Below are 16,315 nucleotides of genomic sequence, written 5' to 3' on the forward strand. Positions count from 1 at the left end.
GGATCTTGTTTATTGTAATAGGTCGGGACATTAAGGGCAGAAATTCGTTTATAACCGGTCTGATTATGCTTTACATGACGGGCCTTGCACATAACAGACCGGACTGACTGGTAGCATTGCTATCATTGCTGGAACAAAAAGCAAATTCGGGCTTTGCTATCAATTTTCTGCTATTAGGATGTAGCCAGCAATCTGTTCATATGAGATCTGTTTGCACAGGAATTTTACAGATTAACTTTGACGCAGAATTCCATTTCTTCAGTAACCCTGGAATTTCTCCAGAGCATTTCTGTTTAATACGAATTGGCTGCTATTAAAGCAAAATATTAAGTGCGGTGACGCTAACTGACCTTCACAATAAATTTACAGTCGTACACACCACTGCGACAAGGTTACGGTGTACCGTACCATTTCTTTTCCAAATACTCTGAGCTTATTTTTTGTTTGAACAGAAGTCAATAAAATCAAATCACAAATATTAATAATTCCATTTTAGTCAGTACAATTGTGGCATTGAGTCAGAAAGAAAGGGAAAGCAAATAAGTAATTTGCTACTGAAAAGCACATAGACCAATAATAAAAATCGATGCAAAATTATATTTATACATCGTCGGTACTCGTTTATGCAGCTCCGTTCGTTTTCATATTCTGCAGATAAAATGCAGCATGCCCCTCTTGATCCTTATTTTCCGACTTCCTCGGCCTGGTGGAACGCAAGGTGGCAGCAGGGAGCAACAAATCCCTCCCCCCCACCACCCCCACCCAACCTCCCCCAGCAAAAACCATGGTAGATTTATATTATATCAATGCAGAGCTACTGGGCCTCTTGGTTGCTAAACACTCTAAACCACGGTCATCTAAACGCCATCTTATATTATATCATCGTACTGTTACCCACTATCGGTGTAAGCTGAAACCCTAATGCTCTCCAACAGAAAAAAAAAACCTGTCGCATATCGAGAACGCATTCATTTGTAACTCCAGCACCAAATGCTCGATTCAGAACAAATTATTAACAATCTGAGACACAATAGGAGGAAAAATAACACTATTACAACACAATTATAATACGTCTGTGCGTCATTCTCTGTGACACTGCCCATTCTAATTGCTGGTCCCTCTTGATAAAACTGTTCACGTAATGAGCGACCCTCGAGAAAAGATTAACAAACACGAAGCTCATTTAACATTACCATGTAACAGAATTCGTCCCCGAACACAATTATAGATTTGTCAACACGCCACAACTATGCTGGATAACGGGTTCCCTAATTATATAATAGACATGTGAAGCAGAATCGCTTGCGGAGAAAAAATCAATCCCAACACTCACTCTCCCGTATAAATTGAAGAAATAACTTTTCACAGCTGTATCACATTACAGTGTCTAAACTCCGGCTCATTGGAATAAAATACAACAAATATATTCTCCAACTCACGTCAACAAGTCTCTAATTATTTTCTGTGAGATTTTGATTTTAGCTGAATTCCACACAAAAATCATTTAGTAGAATTTTTAAAAATCAATTGTAAAATGCGTGCTAATATTCGTCTTACCTTTGCAGCATCATCTGTGATCTTGTTTCGATCTTCTTCTCACTTTGGAACCAGCGCGATTTTTTTTTCACGGACAATATTGTCCCAAACTGATAGCCGTCGGTTAACCTGCGGCCGCAGACTGGTCGGGGTTCATGCATCTGTCATTTACACGGGAAATCACAATACGAGCCTCTTTGAAAAATGATATCATCCACATCACTGAGATTTGCGCCACTCCATCCATTGCTGAAATTCCCAATCGACAGACAAGTGGTAGATTACAAAAAAAGTCTTGTTTACTTTGTGTGCGCGTGTATATGTGTGTGTGTGTGTGTGAATGTCTCTGTGTATGTGTATGTATGTGTTTGCACCTTCAATGGTAACTATCAAAGTTTGAAAAAAAAACCCGATAGAAGCCCTGAGGAGGACACAGGACCGACCCAAGGTACGGTGGCCAAAAGAATACTGCAATATACTCACATGGGAAATCATAAAAAGTTCATGTTCACGGTTGCTATCCACATGACCGGCAGCGGCCAATCGAAGGACCGATCCACTCATAAAGTTCTATCACAAAGTTGTAAATTTTCATAAAACAACAAGGAATTTATTGCATTTCTTCATGACTACTAACAACAGGCCCCCTCGCCGCCATGTTTTGTGCTAAAGCAAAATGGCAAAAAGAGTATTTTTATAAAATGTTTTCTTTAAAAATGCCACGGTTTAAATGGATCGTCTCCTTTTTTTTCCAATATCAAATGACATAAAACCCCATTCTCAGTGTGTTTCCCACATTTGCCTCTTCCTTTCCGTAGAAAGTATGTCAGCTGCATAAAAGAAAAAAATAGCTTTTGCGAAAACCAAATAGTTCTTGACTTTCTCTCTCTCTATGCTTTTGCTGCTCGGGCAATTTACGTGAAAACAACCGAAAAATAGCATGTAAAATTATTAATTTAGTTCACCATTAGTAAATAAAACGTTTCGTTTAACGAAAATCGCCTGGGTTCATTTTAAAAGCCGATTTTCACAGTTCGACAAATTGTTTTCTCAAAATTACCTTTTACTCCTTATTACCCTGACGTTTATTTTTGGAGGGACAATAGTGTCCTTAATATAATAATATGTCGGTTTCTTTGATCAGGTTAGAGGGATTTACTCGTCCTATATACCCCACGCTGAAAAAGGGCAGGAGCGAGCGGAAGCCGACCTGAATCTCGGTGCCCTTGGTTAATTGAATGGATTTACCTCCATTGTCTTCAGGGCGCAATGCGCCTAAAACACCATAAGAGAAATTTTAAATAATAATAATAATCGTCAGAACAAAGCTAAGTCAATTAATATCTTTAAAATACAATCGTTTGTATGTCAAAATGGTACTAACCATTTCATATATCGCCAATGTGTATTACATGAATATTTACCCCTGTTTTCTGACAAAAACATTTTATTGGCGAGAAACACTTATGTTACATACGTAAAATGCATTTACATATAATGTATATATGAAATGCACCATATATCCATGTATTTCCAGGCAAGGGTAATTTTTCAACTGTTAAGCCGCCTGAAATGCATTGCCTTGATACCCGACGCCTAACCCAGCTGCAGACCATGTCTTCGCAAGTGTTATATCTTTATTTAGACATAGATAGGTTTACAACTCCCACGCAAACGTTCTGGAAGCTTCCAGTGCCTTTGTTGGGTGTAATTGTTTAATCAGGAGAGCCAGTTTTAAAGACTTGAGCGCAAATCTCGGAATTAGTGAGAGCGAAAATATTCCACTAATTGGGTTATTCTGACAGAGGAATTGGTCTTGACTCATAAAAATCGTCTTGGCGTTATATATTTTCGATGAGGGGTATTTTGTGATTATCAGTGAGTGTATGTGACTTGTACAAATGATCAACTTTAATAGGGAAGCACCATAACGAAAAAAAAATCCTAATTTTATTTCACGTAACAGTTTACATCCTTCATGACTAAAGCGCAAAAACTCAACTGAACAGACATAAATGGTCCATTTTTAAATATCAAAAAATGTACATAGAAGTTTCACTCAATACTTCCACCAAAACACAATTTTATATATTTAACTATAACAGGAGTTTATACGAGACACACATTAATAATCTGTACACGGGTTGTGACTACGCACAGCTCATTTTTGAAACTATTCTTACTGACAAGAAATTACATCGATACAGTAACAAATATAAAGTCACTGACATTTTTTCCTTTAAATACACAGAGTAAAGCAATGCTACATACAGTAACGACCAATTCACCACATCAAAAGGCTAACGCACAGACTATATATAACTGTACTTGTACAATATAGATTTGGGTTATTCCCTCTAATCTGTACAAAACAAACTACAAGTAAAACAGTTACAGATTTAGGTAGTATTCTGTTTCAGTGTTACGAAATGGGGGACAAATCTCTCCATTTGTTAAAAAGTCATTTAAGTTTATGCCTTTTTTTAGTTTTTAGAAGTTTATTTTTTCTTCATTCTTCTTGTTTTTCTTCGCTTGCATCAGGTGGACTGGTAACTTTACTTTCTTTCTTCCATTTCATCCTCCTGTTCTGAAACCAGATTTTAATTTGCCTTTCAGTCAGGCAGAGAGCGTGTGCGATCTCAATGCGTCTCCGTCTGGTGAGGTAGCGGTTGAAGTGAAACTCTTTCTCCAGCTCCAGGGTCTGATACCGAGTGTAGGTCTGACGTCCCCTCTTCCTGTCTGAAGCTGGACCGTGAACAAGGAGAGGCACCGAAAGAGAGGGCGAAACAGAGAGGAAAAAAGAGATCACAAACAAGACAGCAATAGTCCTTTAAAATTTCAGTATTTCCCTTTCTTATACTTCAATTTTGCCACTGATTTCAACATTTTATCCAGAATATCCCCTTGACAGATACAATAAATTGCTATCGGAAAGTAACTGATTACAATCAATATAAAGTTTATATTAATGCCTTATAAAGAAGGACGGAGGATGTACCTGTATGTGAAAGTATTTAAACTGTTTACACTGCACTTACAGGCCTGAAACGACTGTCATGTAAAGAAACTCAAAAACATATTGACTTTAATTTTCTATTTATCTATTATTTTTAAAGGAGGATATTTGTATTAGTTGAACAACTATAATCTATTGATAGATGATCATTGTTCTACATCCTCACCGTTCTCTGGATTTGGTGAATTAATGTTGTGTAACTTGAAACTGACAGGTAGCTAGAAAATGGATACTGCGATTTGTTTTAAAGCAAAACATTGTGGTGCACTTTGTCTGCACGGCTGTGCTAGAAAGCACCAATCTCCAAATCCAGTCATAGGACTTCAGCTTTGCAATTCACCAACATACGGGAGAAAATAACACTAATGTGGAATAGAGAATGCAGGAATAGCCCTCTCGCTTGCCTGGCTGGAAAGAGCTTTTAAAATGGGATAATGGTGCTCAGAGCTTCCCCCACGACACCACCACCACCCCACCGCCTCCCCTTCCCTCCCCACCTTACATGTTACACAAGTAAATTGCCGCATTGGTTTGACTGGGCCAAAACAACGTTACGCAGCGCATTTAAGTAATTCCCATTGAACTGAAATACCTTTTTAAATATTTAATGCTAGTTTTTGCGCACTTTTTGTAGCCTCCATTTGTCATCTTCTTGCCATCCCTGAAGTATTCCGCTCCCCCCCCCCCCCGCCGCTCCCCCCCCCCCCCCACTTTCCAGCCGAATCCACAACACCCAATGGCACGTTGCAACTCAGAAACACGGAGAGAAACTTTGAACCGAAGCGGCATTGCAACAGCATTTAATGACAATAAACTGATAAAGGAATAAGAGGCGGGTTAACTCTCATGGGACATTCCGGGTTCGTTGCTATTTTTATTTGGAATTAACAGCACAGAGATTGGTGAAAATGGACGAGAACAGGGACAAATGTTTCACTGAAGTGTGCAAATATATTTGTGATTTAATGCACAACTTTGCAGTTCTCTATTTCCTATTTTATTTTAAAATGGCTTTGGCTATTTTTCACAAGGAGCTAATATACATCCAGATCAGCGACTTGATTGCTTATGGGGAGAGTACGTTGCATTTTATACCCCTATTTCGTGAACGTCATAAATGAACACGACACCACAATGTAATAAAGTAATTCACGGTCCCTCTAAGAGGTTTCATTTTATGTGACTTTTCACATACCTGAGCTCTTCATCCAGGGGTAGATCCGGAAGTTCTCCGACTGGGGGTCTGTTTCTCTCTGCTCCGACTTGCTGCAACTCTGCTTGCAGGAGTCCCCAGCGCCGCACATCATTGATGAGATGTTGTGATCGAATGAGGAACAGTGCATGTTAAAGGAGTTCGCGTTGAGGCCGTATGGAGACGTGTACATGGTCGGGGTCTGGTGGTGAAGGCTGTTGGCTGTGCTGTACAAACCCGGCACAGTGGCTGCGTACGAAGCCGACCCTGAGCCATAACCCGACCGCTGGGAGTTTGAGGCAAAGGCGCAAGAAGTTGGTTCCGAAAATACCCCCGTTGGAAAAACAGAAGTTCCGGCTGTATATTTCGAAAATAAAGCATTCGCATAATACAATGAACTCATAATTTGGCCGGTGATTTGTAGGCCGGGACGTTTCAGTGTCGGTTTTACGAGGTACGGTGATATATTACGGAATTAGAGTCCAGATTTACACCAAAAGAACCCCCTTTTTCCTCCCGAAGCACGTGATTTCGGCACGTGACACGGAGGACCAATGAGAATCAGGCTACCCGCTGCTTCTTTGGATGATAAAAAATTCTCTGATCAAAAGAAAAATTCCTGCATCCAAGTAATAATGTGACTAACTTTACATACAAGGTGAATAGGACGCAGTTTGAGTTCATAGGCTGGGTTGATGGATACTTTAGATGGGAATTTTTTTTTAAATCGATTCTCTTTCTGTAGCTTGGATTCAGCTTACAGTGGAAAACGCATTTGTCAAAACAGCTTTTTTTGGATTCGGTTGCGTTCTAACATCGCGCTATAAGTTCTTATAATCGATATCCATCTTAATACCAGTCACAGGCCGGAGGAGAATTTTTAGAATCTATTTTCCAAAACTACAACAGTCGTTTAGACACAAACAAAAAAAAATGCCCACTGTAATAAGCCACAGATATTTCAGAGCGAACTTCAACTTGTTCTTTTTTTGGTGGGGGGAGGGAGTGAGGAAGGAATTATGAGTGCAAATGAGTGAGCTGCAAACATAAACAGGTCACTAATGAAAAAGTCACAAAGACAAATTGTGTCAGGTGCAATAGCTGTGTGTTATTGATATTTTAATGCTCAGTTTTCAGCAACATTATCTACCTATCCATCTATCTGTTTATTTGTACTGGACACATTATGCACATTTTCCTTTTGCCAAACCTTTTCATTCAAATAAAATTCTACTTAATAAAAAGCCGAGCAATTTCACAGTTCTGTTTTCGCTTGTAAAGTTTATTGTACCCTTTTCCGCCGCTTGCATGTTCAAACAATAGCCCAATCTCGTGTATAACAATAATGCATCACCGGTTCTTCTCTGCACCCCCCACCCCCATCCTCCCCCAATAAAAGCAATTCACGTATACAGTAGACTTTTCTCACAGTTAAAACTTTTCTTCTTGTTTTGTAACAAAACCAGCCTTTACTTATGCACATGCCAACTTGGAGAAAACAATCTTATAAATACAACAAAGACGTAAACAATAACACAATCTAAAATAGCTAAAGCTTAAATAGGCAGCTTCATGTTGTCGGGATTTTCCTTTAAGCTAATGGTTATTAGCTGAAGTAGTGCACACGGCTTAAATATTCTACAGCAGGTTTTCAACACACACACACACACACACACACCAGTACATTGTTCCATGAACTTCACATTAAATACTTTTACAAGAACCCACTTAAAATAGCTAGAATGTTACACAACGACATGTATATATCTGGTAAAAAGTTGAAATGTTCGTTTTAATCTACACCTTCACACATTTCCGTACAATATTTTGTATCAAATTATAATCAGTAAAATTTGTTCTGCTTCTCACACCTCCTCTATTTAAAAACTGTCTACATTATTCTATTGATTCCCAGTCGTTTTGACCTTTCATTTTTTAAAATTATTATTATTATTGTTATTATTATTAATCTTTTTCTTCGTCTTCTTCTTTTCCGTCCTTCTCCTTTGGAGTCTCTTCTATTTCGGATTTACAGCTGGGAAACTTATCTTTGTTATTTTCCTTCTTCCATTTCATTCTTCTGTTCTGGAACCAAATTTTGACTTGCCTCTCGGTCAGTCCCAGGGCGTGTGACACTTCGATCCGCCGTTTGCGAGTCAGATATGGATTGAACAAAAATTCTTTTTCAAGTTCTAGTGTCTGATAGCGACTGTATGTTTGTCTGCCCCTGCGCCGTCCTGCAGCTACTAGGAAACAGAGGGAGAGAGAGAGAAGGAGGAACAAGAGAGAACGCTCAATAAGGCTTTGTAGTTGTTATACGAGGGGGTTCTAAAAACAGGATCCAAACACTATTTAACAGTATTCATCAGCGTAGGAAAAATACGCCATAAAACTGCAATAAAACTACAAACAGTACGCAATATACCACACATAAAAAACCGCCTTCAGGATCATTAAAGTATAAAGCAATTTACAAGTGCTGAAGTTTAGAATCATAAAACACTAAAGTTTCAGCGTTTCCCTTATTGGCTCAGGAAATGAACCTTTCTGTGTTCTTAAATTTGTATGTATGTGTGTTTTATCCCTTTCCTTTCTGTCTCCCTCTATTTCTTGCTGGCCCTTCTCAAAACCTTACCTTGCGGTCTCATCCACGGGAAAAGCTGTGTCGGAGATGAACTCTGTTCTGAATTCTCTGCCTCTTCTCCTAGGCTGTTAACCGTCGACTTGCAGTCGGGATATTGGACCAGCTCGGCCTCTTGTTGGGCGGCGAAAATTGGCTGCCTTTGCAGGGCATCGTAGCCGTAGAAACTGCCGGCATCCCCGTGACACGTCACCGCACATGGATTTTGTTGATACGCGGAGGTGGAGAGGGTCGCTGCGCCGTGGTGGTAAAAATCCTGGAGCTGGCTCGGATGTTGGAAGCTGCCCCCGGTGCCGGGTCCATAAACCACGGTGGGTCTGCCGCCCAGGTCCTGGGTGAACCCACAGTCATAATAATTGGGGCGCAGAGTCTCCCCACTTTTATACTTGGAAAACAGCGAATTCACAAAGTAGGAGCTCATTGGGAAGGACTAGGATCTCTCTGCTCAACGGAGGGAACTTAGTGTTTGGTAATCAGACAAACAAACAAGCCAAGATTTTTTTTAAAAAAACAAAATTAAGCCTTCATCTTATTGATCTCAACATATAGTGTCCTGGTATCACATCTTCGTGAAGAGGTTCACTCATAAACAGTTTTCTGTGATTTACTTCAGCCCAAATGAGTTGTTTCATATTTTGCCGTCTCTTTTCATGATAATTTGCATTTATTACCTCAACCACGTCCTATTGGCTTCGCTTACTCCGTACGGACACTGCACCGCGTGAAAAGGGAATGGTGAGAGAGAGAGGGAATGAGAGAAAGATAGAGAGGGGGGAATATGCGGATTAATATATTCAACCATGTTCATTACCGGGATATCAGCCGCTTTACAACAGATGAAATACATACGCCACCAAAAGATTGATAAGGGGAAGTATCCACGCTGTTGGGAAGTAAAGGATAGACAGTCTGACGTTAATTTCCAAACCATTTAATGAGAATATGCGTCTCTTTTAAAGGTCAGAGTTACATCAACAAGACGTGGAAGTACAGTAGCAAACCTAAAATCTAATTACCATCAACTTTGGATCTAATTGCTATTTTTCCTCCAAGTTATTGCAGCGTAGAGACATGTCCAGTAACAGTCAAACGCAAATTATTTGGGATAATTTTTTTTGGAAAATGTTTTATCTTAAGGAATAGGGGAATCTAGTGGTATTTAACAATTTAATGGTCCGTTTTCCTATTATTAATAAAGCCTTTTATCTGGTGCTTGGACGGACTCTGGAACAGTAACAGTCATCTGAGAACTATAGGAAAGAGATTAAGGAACTATAAAGCGTAATAAAAGCACAGCCTGTTATTGTTTATAACACGCAGTGAACGGCAGTTAGTGTTTTTACGAGACGCTCTGCGCGAAGCAGTAAAATATAGGTTTTCTGAAGTGGACGCTCTGTTCCCGCTTACTATTTTAAACATAACATTAAAAAAATGGACTATTTGTTATTGGGTGACAAGTTACACCGCAAATTTGATCTCGTTAAAAGAGTTTTAGTTTCCAACCCAGATGCAAAGGTTCCTGAGTGAAGGCAAGAGCAGTGATTCCGAATAAACGGTTCATACAAGAAAGCTCACTAAAGACGTGCAGGAATTTGCTTCGAATCCATTTTTTCTTTTTCATAAAATGATACGTAGATTTGATAGCTATGTATACATATATATATGTATGTATTTAAAAAAAGTTGAAATTATTTATAACGAGTTGACACATTAGATTCTAAAATCGAGTATAAACTTGAGGGAAAGTGTTATAATTCTGGCTCACATTTTCAAAATGATAATTTGGTATTAAAGCACAAAAGGAACTCCGTAACAATGAGCTATAGTGAACCTGTATTATTTTTAAGTGTTATGTCTATTTGTGACAACTGAAAGCAAGATATTTTCCTGCCACCAACTAGTATGGACCACAGTATTGTATTGGCGTAGCGTTTTCCTTCACGACCGATCTGATATTCTGATGTTATGAAGAAGGTAACAATAAGTTAAAATCGATCTGTCTCACCTTGGCAGATATCCCACATCATACTAAATCTAACCATGCATTTCAATCACTTACAAATGGCTTGTTTTGTGTTAGCACTAGGAATGTCCATGTATAAACGCACATTTGATCCAAATCAACAGTGTCATAACAGTTTAAAAGTTAGTTAAAGCTGAGCTTGTTTGAATGCAAGGTGTAAATAAAACTTTCGGGTATCTGTGCTAATGCATTACTACCCGATAACAACAACTCATTTTGTTAATTTTCTTTATTGCTCGTTTTAAACTTCCCTCCTGCTTTATACTACAGATTGTGCTTATATTCAACACGCTACTAAATGTGATTACATTGGATCTGTATGCATAGAAGTCTTTTTACACCAATGGACAGAATATGCACACCTTCTATTTGCAATATTCATCACAAAGAACACACGCAATATATAACAATATTCAAACTTTACATATTCATATATTTATTATGCATATTTCTATCTTCTCTACCTATCTATTTGTATATTTATCTATGGATCACTCTGTCTATCTAAGTATAATATACAAACTTACGGTTTTGCTATATAGCCTCTCAATAAGTTAGTGTTGCAGAAAAACTGATAATACTTAGATTGCAAATTTCCATTCTATTCTGCAATATTATGGGATGCGTCAGATGGCGAGGAACTAAGCGCACGGGTGTTGTAAAAGTATCGACGTCCAAAGTTAGAGTATGGCTCATGTAGTAAAATAATGAAACACACTGATAGCAAAAATGTTATTAACTTATCGCACGTGCAGCCTGTGAAATACGGTCAACTGATCAAATAAACCCGAATAAGGACCTTGCAATGAAAAGATGTTCGGATGCATTTTAAAAACGTAGTTGTGTGAAATACTTTAGCAACTTTCAAAAATGATTCGATTCTGCGAACGTTCTTGTGTTTAAATGATTTGTTTTTAGTATAAGTGGCATTAGCTTTCTGTAAAAAACTAAATGTATCTGGAATGGGATTGAATTAAGCTCACTAATGTAATAATTAATAGAAAGGTTCGTCTTCGAAAGTTTGTCCTCTCCGACTACCGGTACCCGGGGTGGTGTCAATACTGAAGCATCTCTGACTCAGGTTAAAATAATTTAATCTTATTTTCTTTTTTTCCAAGATTACAGGGCAACTTTCCGATTGTTATATTAACTTTTACTTTCGTTTTTAGTAATGATCATTACTTTCGTCTATAACCGTTTAAATTCTGTTTATATTTGGCTCGAACTTACCGGAAATAATGTTAAATATAGCGTAACAAATGCTAGGATTTAAAGTGATAAAAAATGTTTTAAAAGATGTAATATAACTCCAACACAGACCACCGAGACACCTAATAACATCACGAAGTTCGCACAAAAATACCTTGTTAAAACGTGAACATCTTGTTACTGATTATTATAACTGGTTAATCATTTGAGGTTTTTAGAAAAAAGAATTCTGACGGCAAAATAAAAATGTATAACTTGCCGAGTGTCCAGCCCGTGAGGACCCACGTGATTGTTGTTTTATTAGGTATTGCGGCCATGACGTGCTTTAGGATGGCTTTGGACTCTTTATTTAATATCGCTATTAATGCTTCATTGTGCTTTTAATGTGTTTAATCTCTTTATTAGCAAGGACTGTAATTTTATGGATGTAGTTTTATATTGTTAGAAACTATTCATATATATTTCCTAAGTTTAGCTATAAATGCAGTCAAATATTGTTAATTCCATTTGAAAAACCCCATCTATAAATCTCTTTCTACACACACAAATGTATATACGTGTGTGCGTAATATGATATTTCAGGTACCTATCATGCACATAGACACAATAACACATACAAATACTGATGAGATTTATTTCCAAATCTATTCAGAGAATAAACCTACTTCTGCTTAGTGCGTTTACAGATGATTTTACATATATTTTTGCAGGCATCATATGCATGCAACTGAAGTACATTCCCCGCACTTAGACAAAATGTTGTTCTTTTGATAAATATGCAGCATCACAGCGATATAGAATGTTATAATTGTTGGTGCTGGCGTTTTAGTTTTATGTTCCATTGATGTGTAACTCTGTTGCATGCTGTAGAAGATGGAGCAATACTAGTATAATGCATGTATTTGTGTATCTGGGTATGTATACTTATGCCTCCTTATTATTGATATTTTTAGCAGATGCATCGCATAGCCTGAAGTTTAATCTGAAATTAATAGAAAGCTGGTATCTTATACAAAAGCGAAAACGTTATCAAAGTTGTCAAGTTTGAAATCTAAAACCACATGCTTGTTATGTTCCTGCTAATATATATATTATAAGCGCACAAAGATAGAAACAGGGAGAGAGAGAGAAGTACATGCACACACACGAACACCTGCATTCACATACATTGTAAATGTACAGCGGGATTCCTATTGAAAAATGGTAATCCTGCTATTTATACAATTCTATGTCTGTAGTTCTTGGGAGAATTATGTAAAAACTTTAAGGAGTCAAAAATAAAGTATCACCAAAATTCTTACATTCAACGTCCTTGTGTAATACTCTCTTTTTACTGAAATTATAGACAACATGTTATCTATCAAAACGATATGATGGTGCAGGAGAATGCGACACAGAGAAAGACAGAGACGGAAAAAGAAACAGATACAGAAACAGGGACGGAGACAGAGAAAGAACAATCCTGATTGAAGTAAAGTCTTGCCTTTCTCTAGGACGAAATTCCAGTTTTGCTTTTACATAATGTTGCAGTCAGTTCTCTTCTTGTGCAAATCCTATCGCAGGAAATTGTTACACGCGTCCTTTTCTGTTATATATAAAACAGGTCTGCAATTTGATTTAAATACGGAGACAGACAGAGGGGTGGTTACCTAAACTGTACACCTTTTAAAATCATGCAACAGATAAAAGCGAAATCAATAAAGTCTGAGAAAGAATAAATCAGCAAGGTCGGGAAACAAGTCTGTAGGAAATGTGCATGCGGATGGCTATTACATTGAAGATGTGTGGTATATGGTTTGTTGAAAGGAAGACGGTCACACAAACAATAATCAATATCTATTCTACAATCTACGATAGACTCAATGTAAAAGTGCGTGCACTGAAATGTGAGAAATGTAACGGGGTTGAAAGTTCATTTGGAAGCTAAGCATCCAGAAATGAAAATATACACTTAAAACATTTTTCTACATAACTTATGTCCTTTAAATAAGAAATACAACAAATTATTTTCCCAATACATACATCGTTTAGAATAGCCAACTGCAAATTAAACACCCCGTTTGTTACATATTTAGCTGAGCGAGCGCATAGTTAAAAGTCCAAATCCTTAACATTTTATATATTTCCCAAGCGTAGCAAACCTCGTGATTTCGCTACATTGGAACAGTCTTCTTTCATTTATTAACTTTAGCCTCATATTGTGGACTATCCTGCCGTTAATGGACGAACTTATTTTTTTCTGTGGGCTTCTCAGTTTCATAAAGCAGTTTGAAAATAATAAAACTACATAAAACGTGGCACAGATGAACATATAGTAATGAAGATAAATGTTAAATTAATTTTCGTGACAATTTGCAAACACGGAACAAAATAGCTGATTGAGTCAAAGTTTTAGACAGGATTTTTGATATTTTATTTTTTAAGGTATCGTGCAACAGGACCAAGCAAGAAAGGCTGGGGTAATTGAAGCAGGAGCTGTATGCTTTTTAAGTATGTGTTATATGTATTGAATCCCGGTTCTTCGACTAACGTCCAGTGAATCACCATGACTGGGTTTGGTGGAACAATGCCGCCACCTACTGGAATCAGGGCGAAGTATTTTGGACTTTAAAAAAACACAGGGTGAAAAAAGCATTAGCAAATATGCGCAATAGAGCGATAAAATCTGACTATAAAGAATTCATTAGACCCAAACCGCGGCGAAGGAAGAATATTTAAGCTCTTCAATTCCATCATCCCATACAATCGTAGACAGTACCAATAAACCACATCCTTAGTGTAGTGCTGTAGCGGATTGCTAACAACCCAAATTCCTAAAGGGCAGTAAAGAAGAGGAAGAAGAAAAAGAAAAAAGGGAGAAAAAAAGCTTTCAGAACTCTATTGTCTCCACCTCCGAGACTAAACAATTGGGCATTCTGCTTTAGAATAAAGTCCCAGGCATAGGCGCGGGGTTGTAAACACAGCCAAAGCCCCCGCTCCAGACGTCTCGCCAGACTCCGTATAGCTTTTTATTGCAGCAATTTCTGGCAGCCTGAAATGGTTAGGAAGTAGAACAAAAGAGGGCGTCGCTTGCTTTAGAGTCTAAAAAGCATTTTGGTTACACCACAATATTCACCGCAAGTTTCCCCTAAAAAAATCCAGTTCCTATGTATTTCCCCTCAGAAATAAAACTCAAAGCCATATTTTTATTGCTCGCCACCTCCAATTGTGAGTTTAATTTAATAGGTTCTGAAAGTTTTCCCTTTGCTGTGTTTGTTTTACAGACGTTCAATTCTTAACCTTCAGAAATTTATACCCTATAAACTTTTACAACGGTCATATTATTTTATTGCAGCTCACCACACTGAATTTCCTATAATGACAGACAACTTCCTAACTCCTCCTCCTCCGAGGAGCAAGGCTCATTTCTGTTTTCTTTTTGTATGCGTTTGAGTCTCTTGTGTTTGATAAAATATTGAAATGAAAACAATTGATATTACATTAGTCTTAATATACGACATGCTGATACTGTAATTATTTTAATCTAGCCTAGTAAACACTGTTTCAAACGATCGCATTTTCCCTTTCCCTAATATGTCAGTGTTAAAGAATCTAAACATAGATTTATTTTTTAATATGGCTATGAGATATCCATAGCAGCCCATCCACTGAACCAACCTAAAGAACAGGTTTTAAAGTGGTCAGCTGCCCTCCCTCCCCTCTAATTATCCCGTTTTGCATTGCCAAGAATAAGAAGGCTTTGAAAGTACAATCAAACAAAAATGACATCTACCCTGAAGACCCGATGAAATTGATCAGCTTTTCTTTCCAGTACGGTGAAATATGCATCTTATTATCAGAGATTTATACATATGAATATTTGAAGATATATTTGTTTGGCGTGTTATTGTCTTCAATTTAAATACATTTCATTACAACATCCCTAGTAGTTGCGTGCAAATTCCTATGACTAATTTTATAATTGATTCAGTAATATTTCTCGTAGTTTTTAAATTTTGGTTATCAACGCATTTTTGCAATATACAATTACATGTATGGTTGTAACGTAAGCAAATAGGCCGATAGGTTTCTACATTCATTTATTTTAGTCATCTTGCAATACTCATCTATAATATAGCACATATGTGTGTATATACATATATATTTACACATGTAAATATACATATGTGTACATGTATATATGTATATTGTATATATATGCATAGAGATAGATATATAGATACATAGATAGGTACATAGATTGATATATATATAGATGATTGATAGATGGAATACACATCTGAGAAACAAGGGTTTAATATAAATTCCCTCTATCTGCTAAAGCAAGAGAGGCGACTTGAAACTTCCAAAGAGAGTAAAGAGTGTTGAAATATTGTCTTATTCAAAATTCAAGTTAAATAGGCCGATCGAAGGAATATTACTTAGCACATTTATTATAACAATAAACAATGCAACTAAACTAGCAGAACATGGACAACGGGTTCTTTTTTTCTTCTTAATAGTTTATGTAAATTCTGTTACAATATATAATTTCCTCCATGTATAAATACGTTAGATTTTACGTTCGAATTCCCCATGCATTTTATTTTGTTCCAATAACTGTGATGCTTAAGATGCAGCTTGTGCAAAATAATAAGTAATGAACTTACATACTTTATGATATGAATCAGAGAATAAAATATGCAAAGTTAACAGCAG

At 37.3% G+C, this 16,315-nt stretch overlaps 3 protein-coding genes across 6 annotated transcripts in view; all 3 read right to left on the reverse strand.

The window, feature by feature from the left end:
- hoxb3a (homeobox B3a) overlaps positions 1 to 16,315 on the reverse strand; it is a 90,470-nt gene that overhangs the window by 44,683 nt on the left and 29,472 nt on the right. The window contains exon 1 of one of the 2 annotated variants that reach the window (XM_067969377.1): positions 1,558 to 2,003. The exons of the other annotated variant lie outside the window; for it this stretch is intronic. The gene's annotated coding sequence lies outside the window, so the exon portion shown is untranslated. Of the gene's footprint in view, positions 1 to 1,557; positions 2,004 to 16,315 lie in introns of those variants that run through there. 2 annotated transcript variants of the gene reach the window in all.
- Positions 3,465 to 6,904, reverse strand: hoxb7a (homeobox B7a). Its single transcript, XM_067969395.1, has 2 exons — positions 5,748 to 6,904; positions 3,465 to 4,281 (listed from the first exon to the last, which is right to left on the reverse strand). The coding sequence occupies exons 1-2, from the start codon at positions 6,145 to 6,147 to the stop codon at positions 4,046 to 4,048; spliced, it is 636 nt and encodes a 211-aa protein (XP_067825496.1). The 5' UTR covers positions 6,148 to 6,904; the 3' UTR covers positions 3,465 to 4,045.
- Positions 7,006 to 16,315, reverse strand: part of hoxb8a (homeobox B8a) — a 38,786-nt gene continuing 29,476 nt past the window's right edge. For 2 of the 3 annotated variants that reach the window (XM_067969392.1, XM_067969393.1), the window contains exons 2-3: positions 8,380 to 9,097; positions 7,006 to 7,990 (exon numbers count right to left, since the gene is read on the reverse strand). In XM_067969392.1, coding sequence (XP_067825493.1) covers positions 7,710 to 7,990; positions 8,380 to 8,806 — 708 coding nt within the window. In that variant the 5' untranslated portion in view covers positions 8,807 to 9,097 and the 3' untranslated portion in view covers positions 7,006 to 7,709. The remainder of the gene's footprint in view (positions 7,991 to 8,379; positions 9,098 to 16,315) is intronic. The other variant, XM_067969394.1, reaches the window with a different exon arrangement.

Source organism: Heptranchias perlo, chromosome 30 (genome assembly GCF_035084215.1).
Source record: "Heptranchias perlo isolate sHepPer1 chromosome 30, sHepPer1.hap1, whole genome shotgun sequence".
In the NCBI taxonomy this organism is placed as follows: Eukaryota; Metazoa; Chordata; class Chondrichthyes; order Hexanchiformes; family Hexanchidae; genus Heptranchias; species Heptranchias perlo.

Excerpts from the sequence above, each read along its gene's own strand:
- hoxb7a (XM_067969395.1), bottom strand. The coding sequence starts at position 6,147 with ATGAGTTCATTGTATTATGCGAATGCTTTATTTTCGAAATATACAGCC. Across the intron at positions 4,282-5,747 it reads CCCCTGGATGAAGAGCTCAG|CTTCAGACAGGAAGAGGGGA; the intron begins GTATGTGAAAAG and ends TTCACGGTCCAG.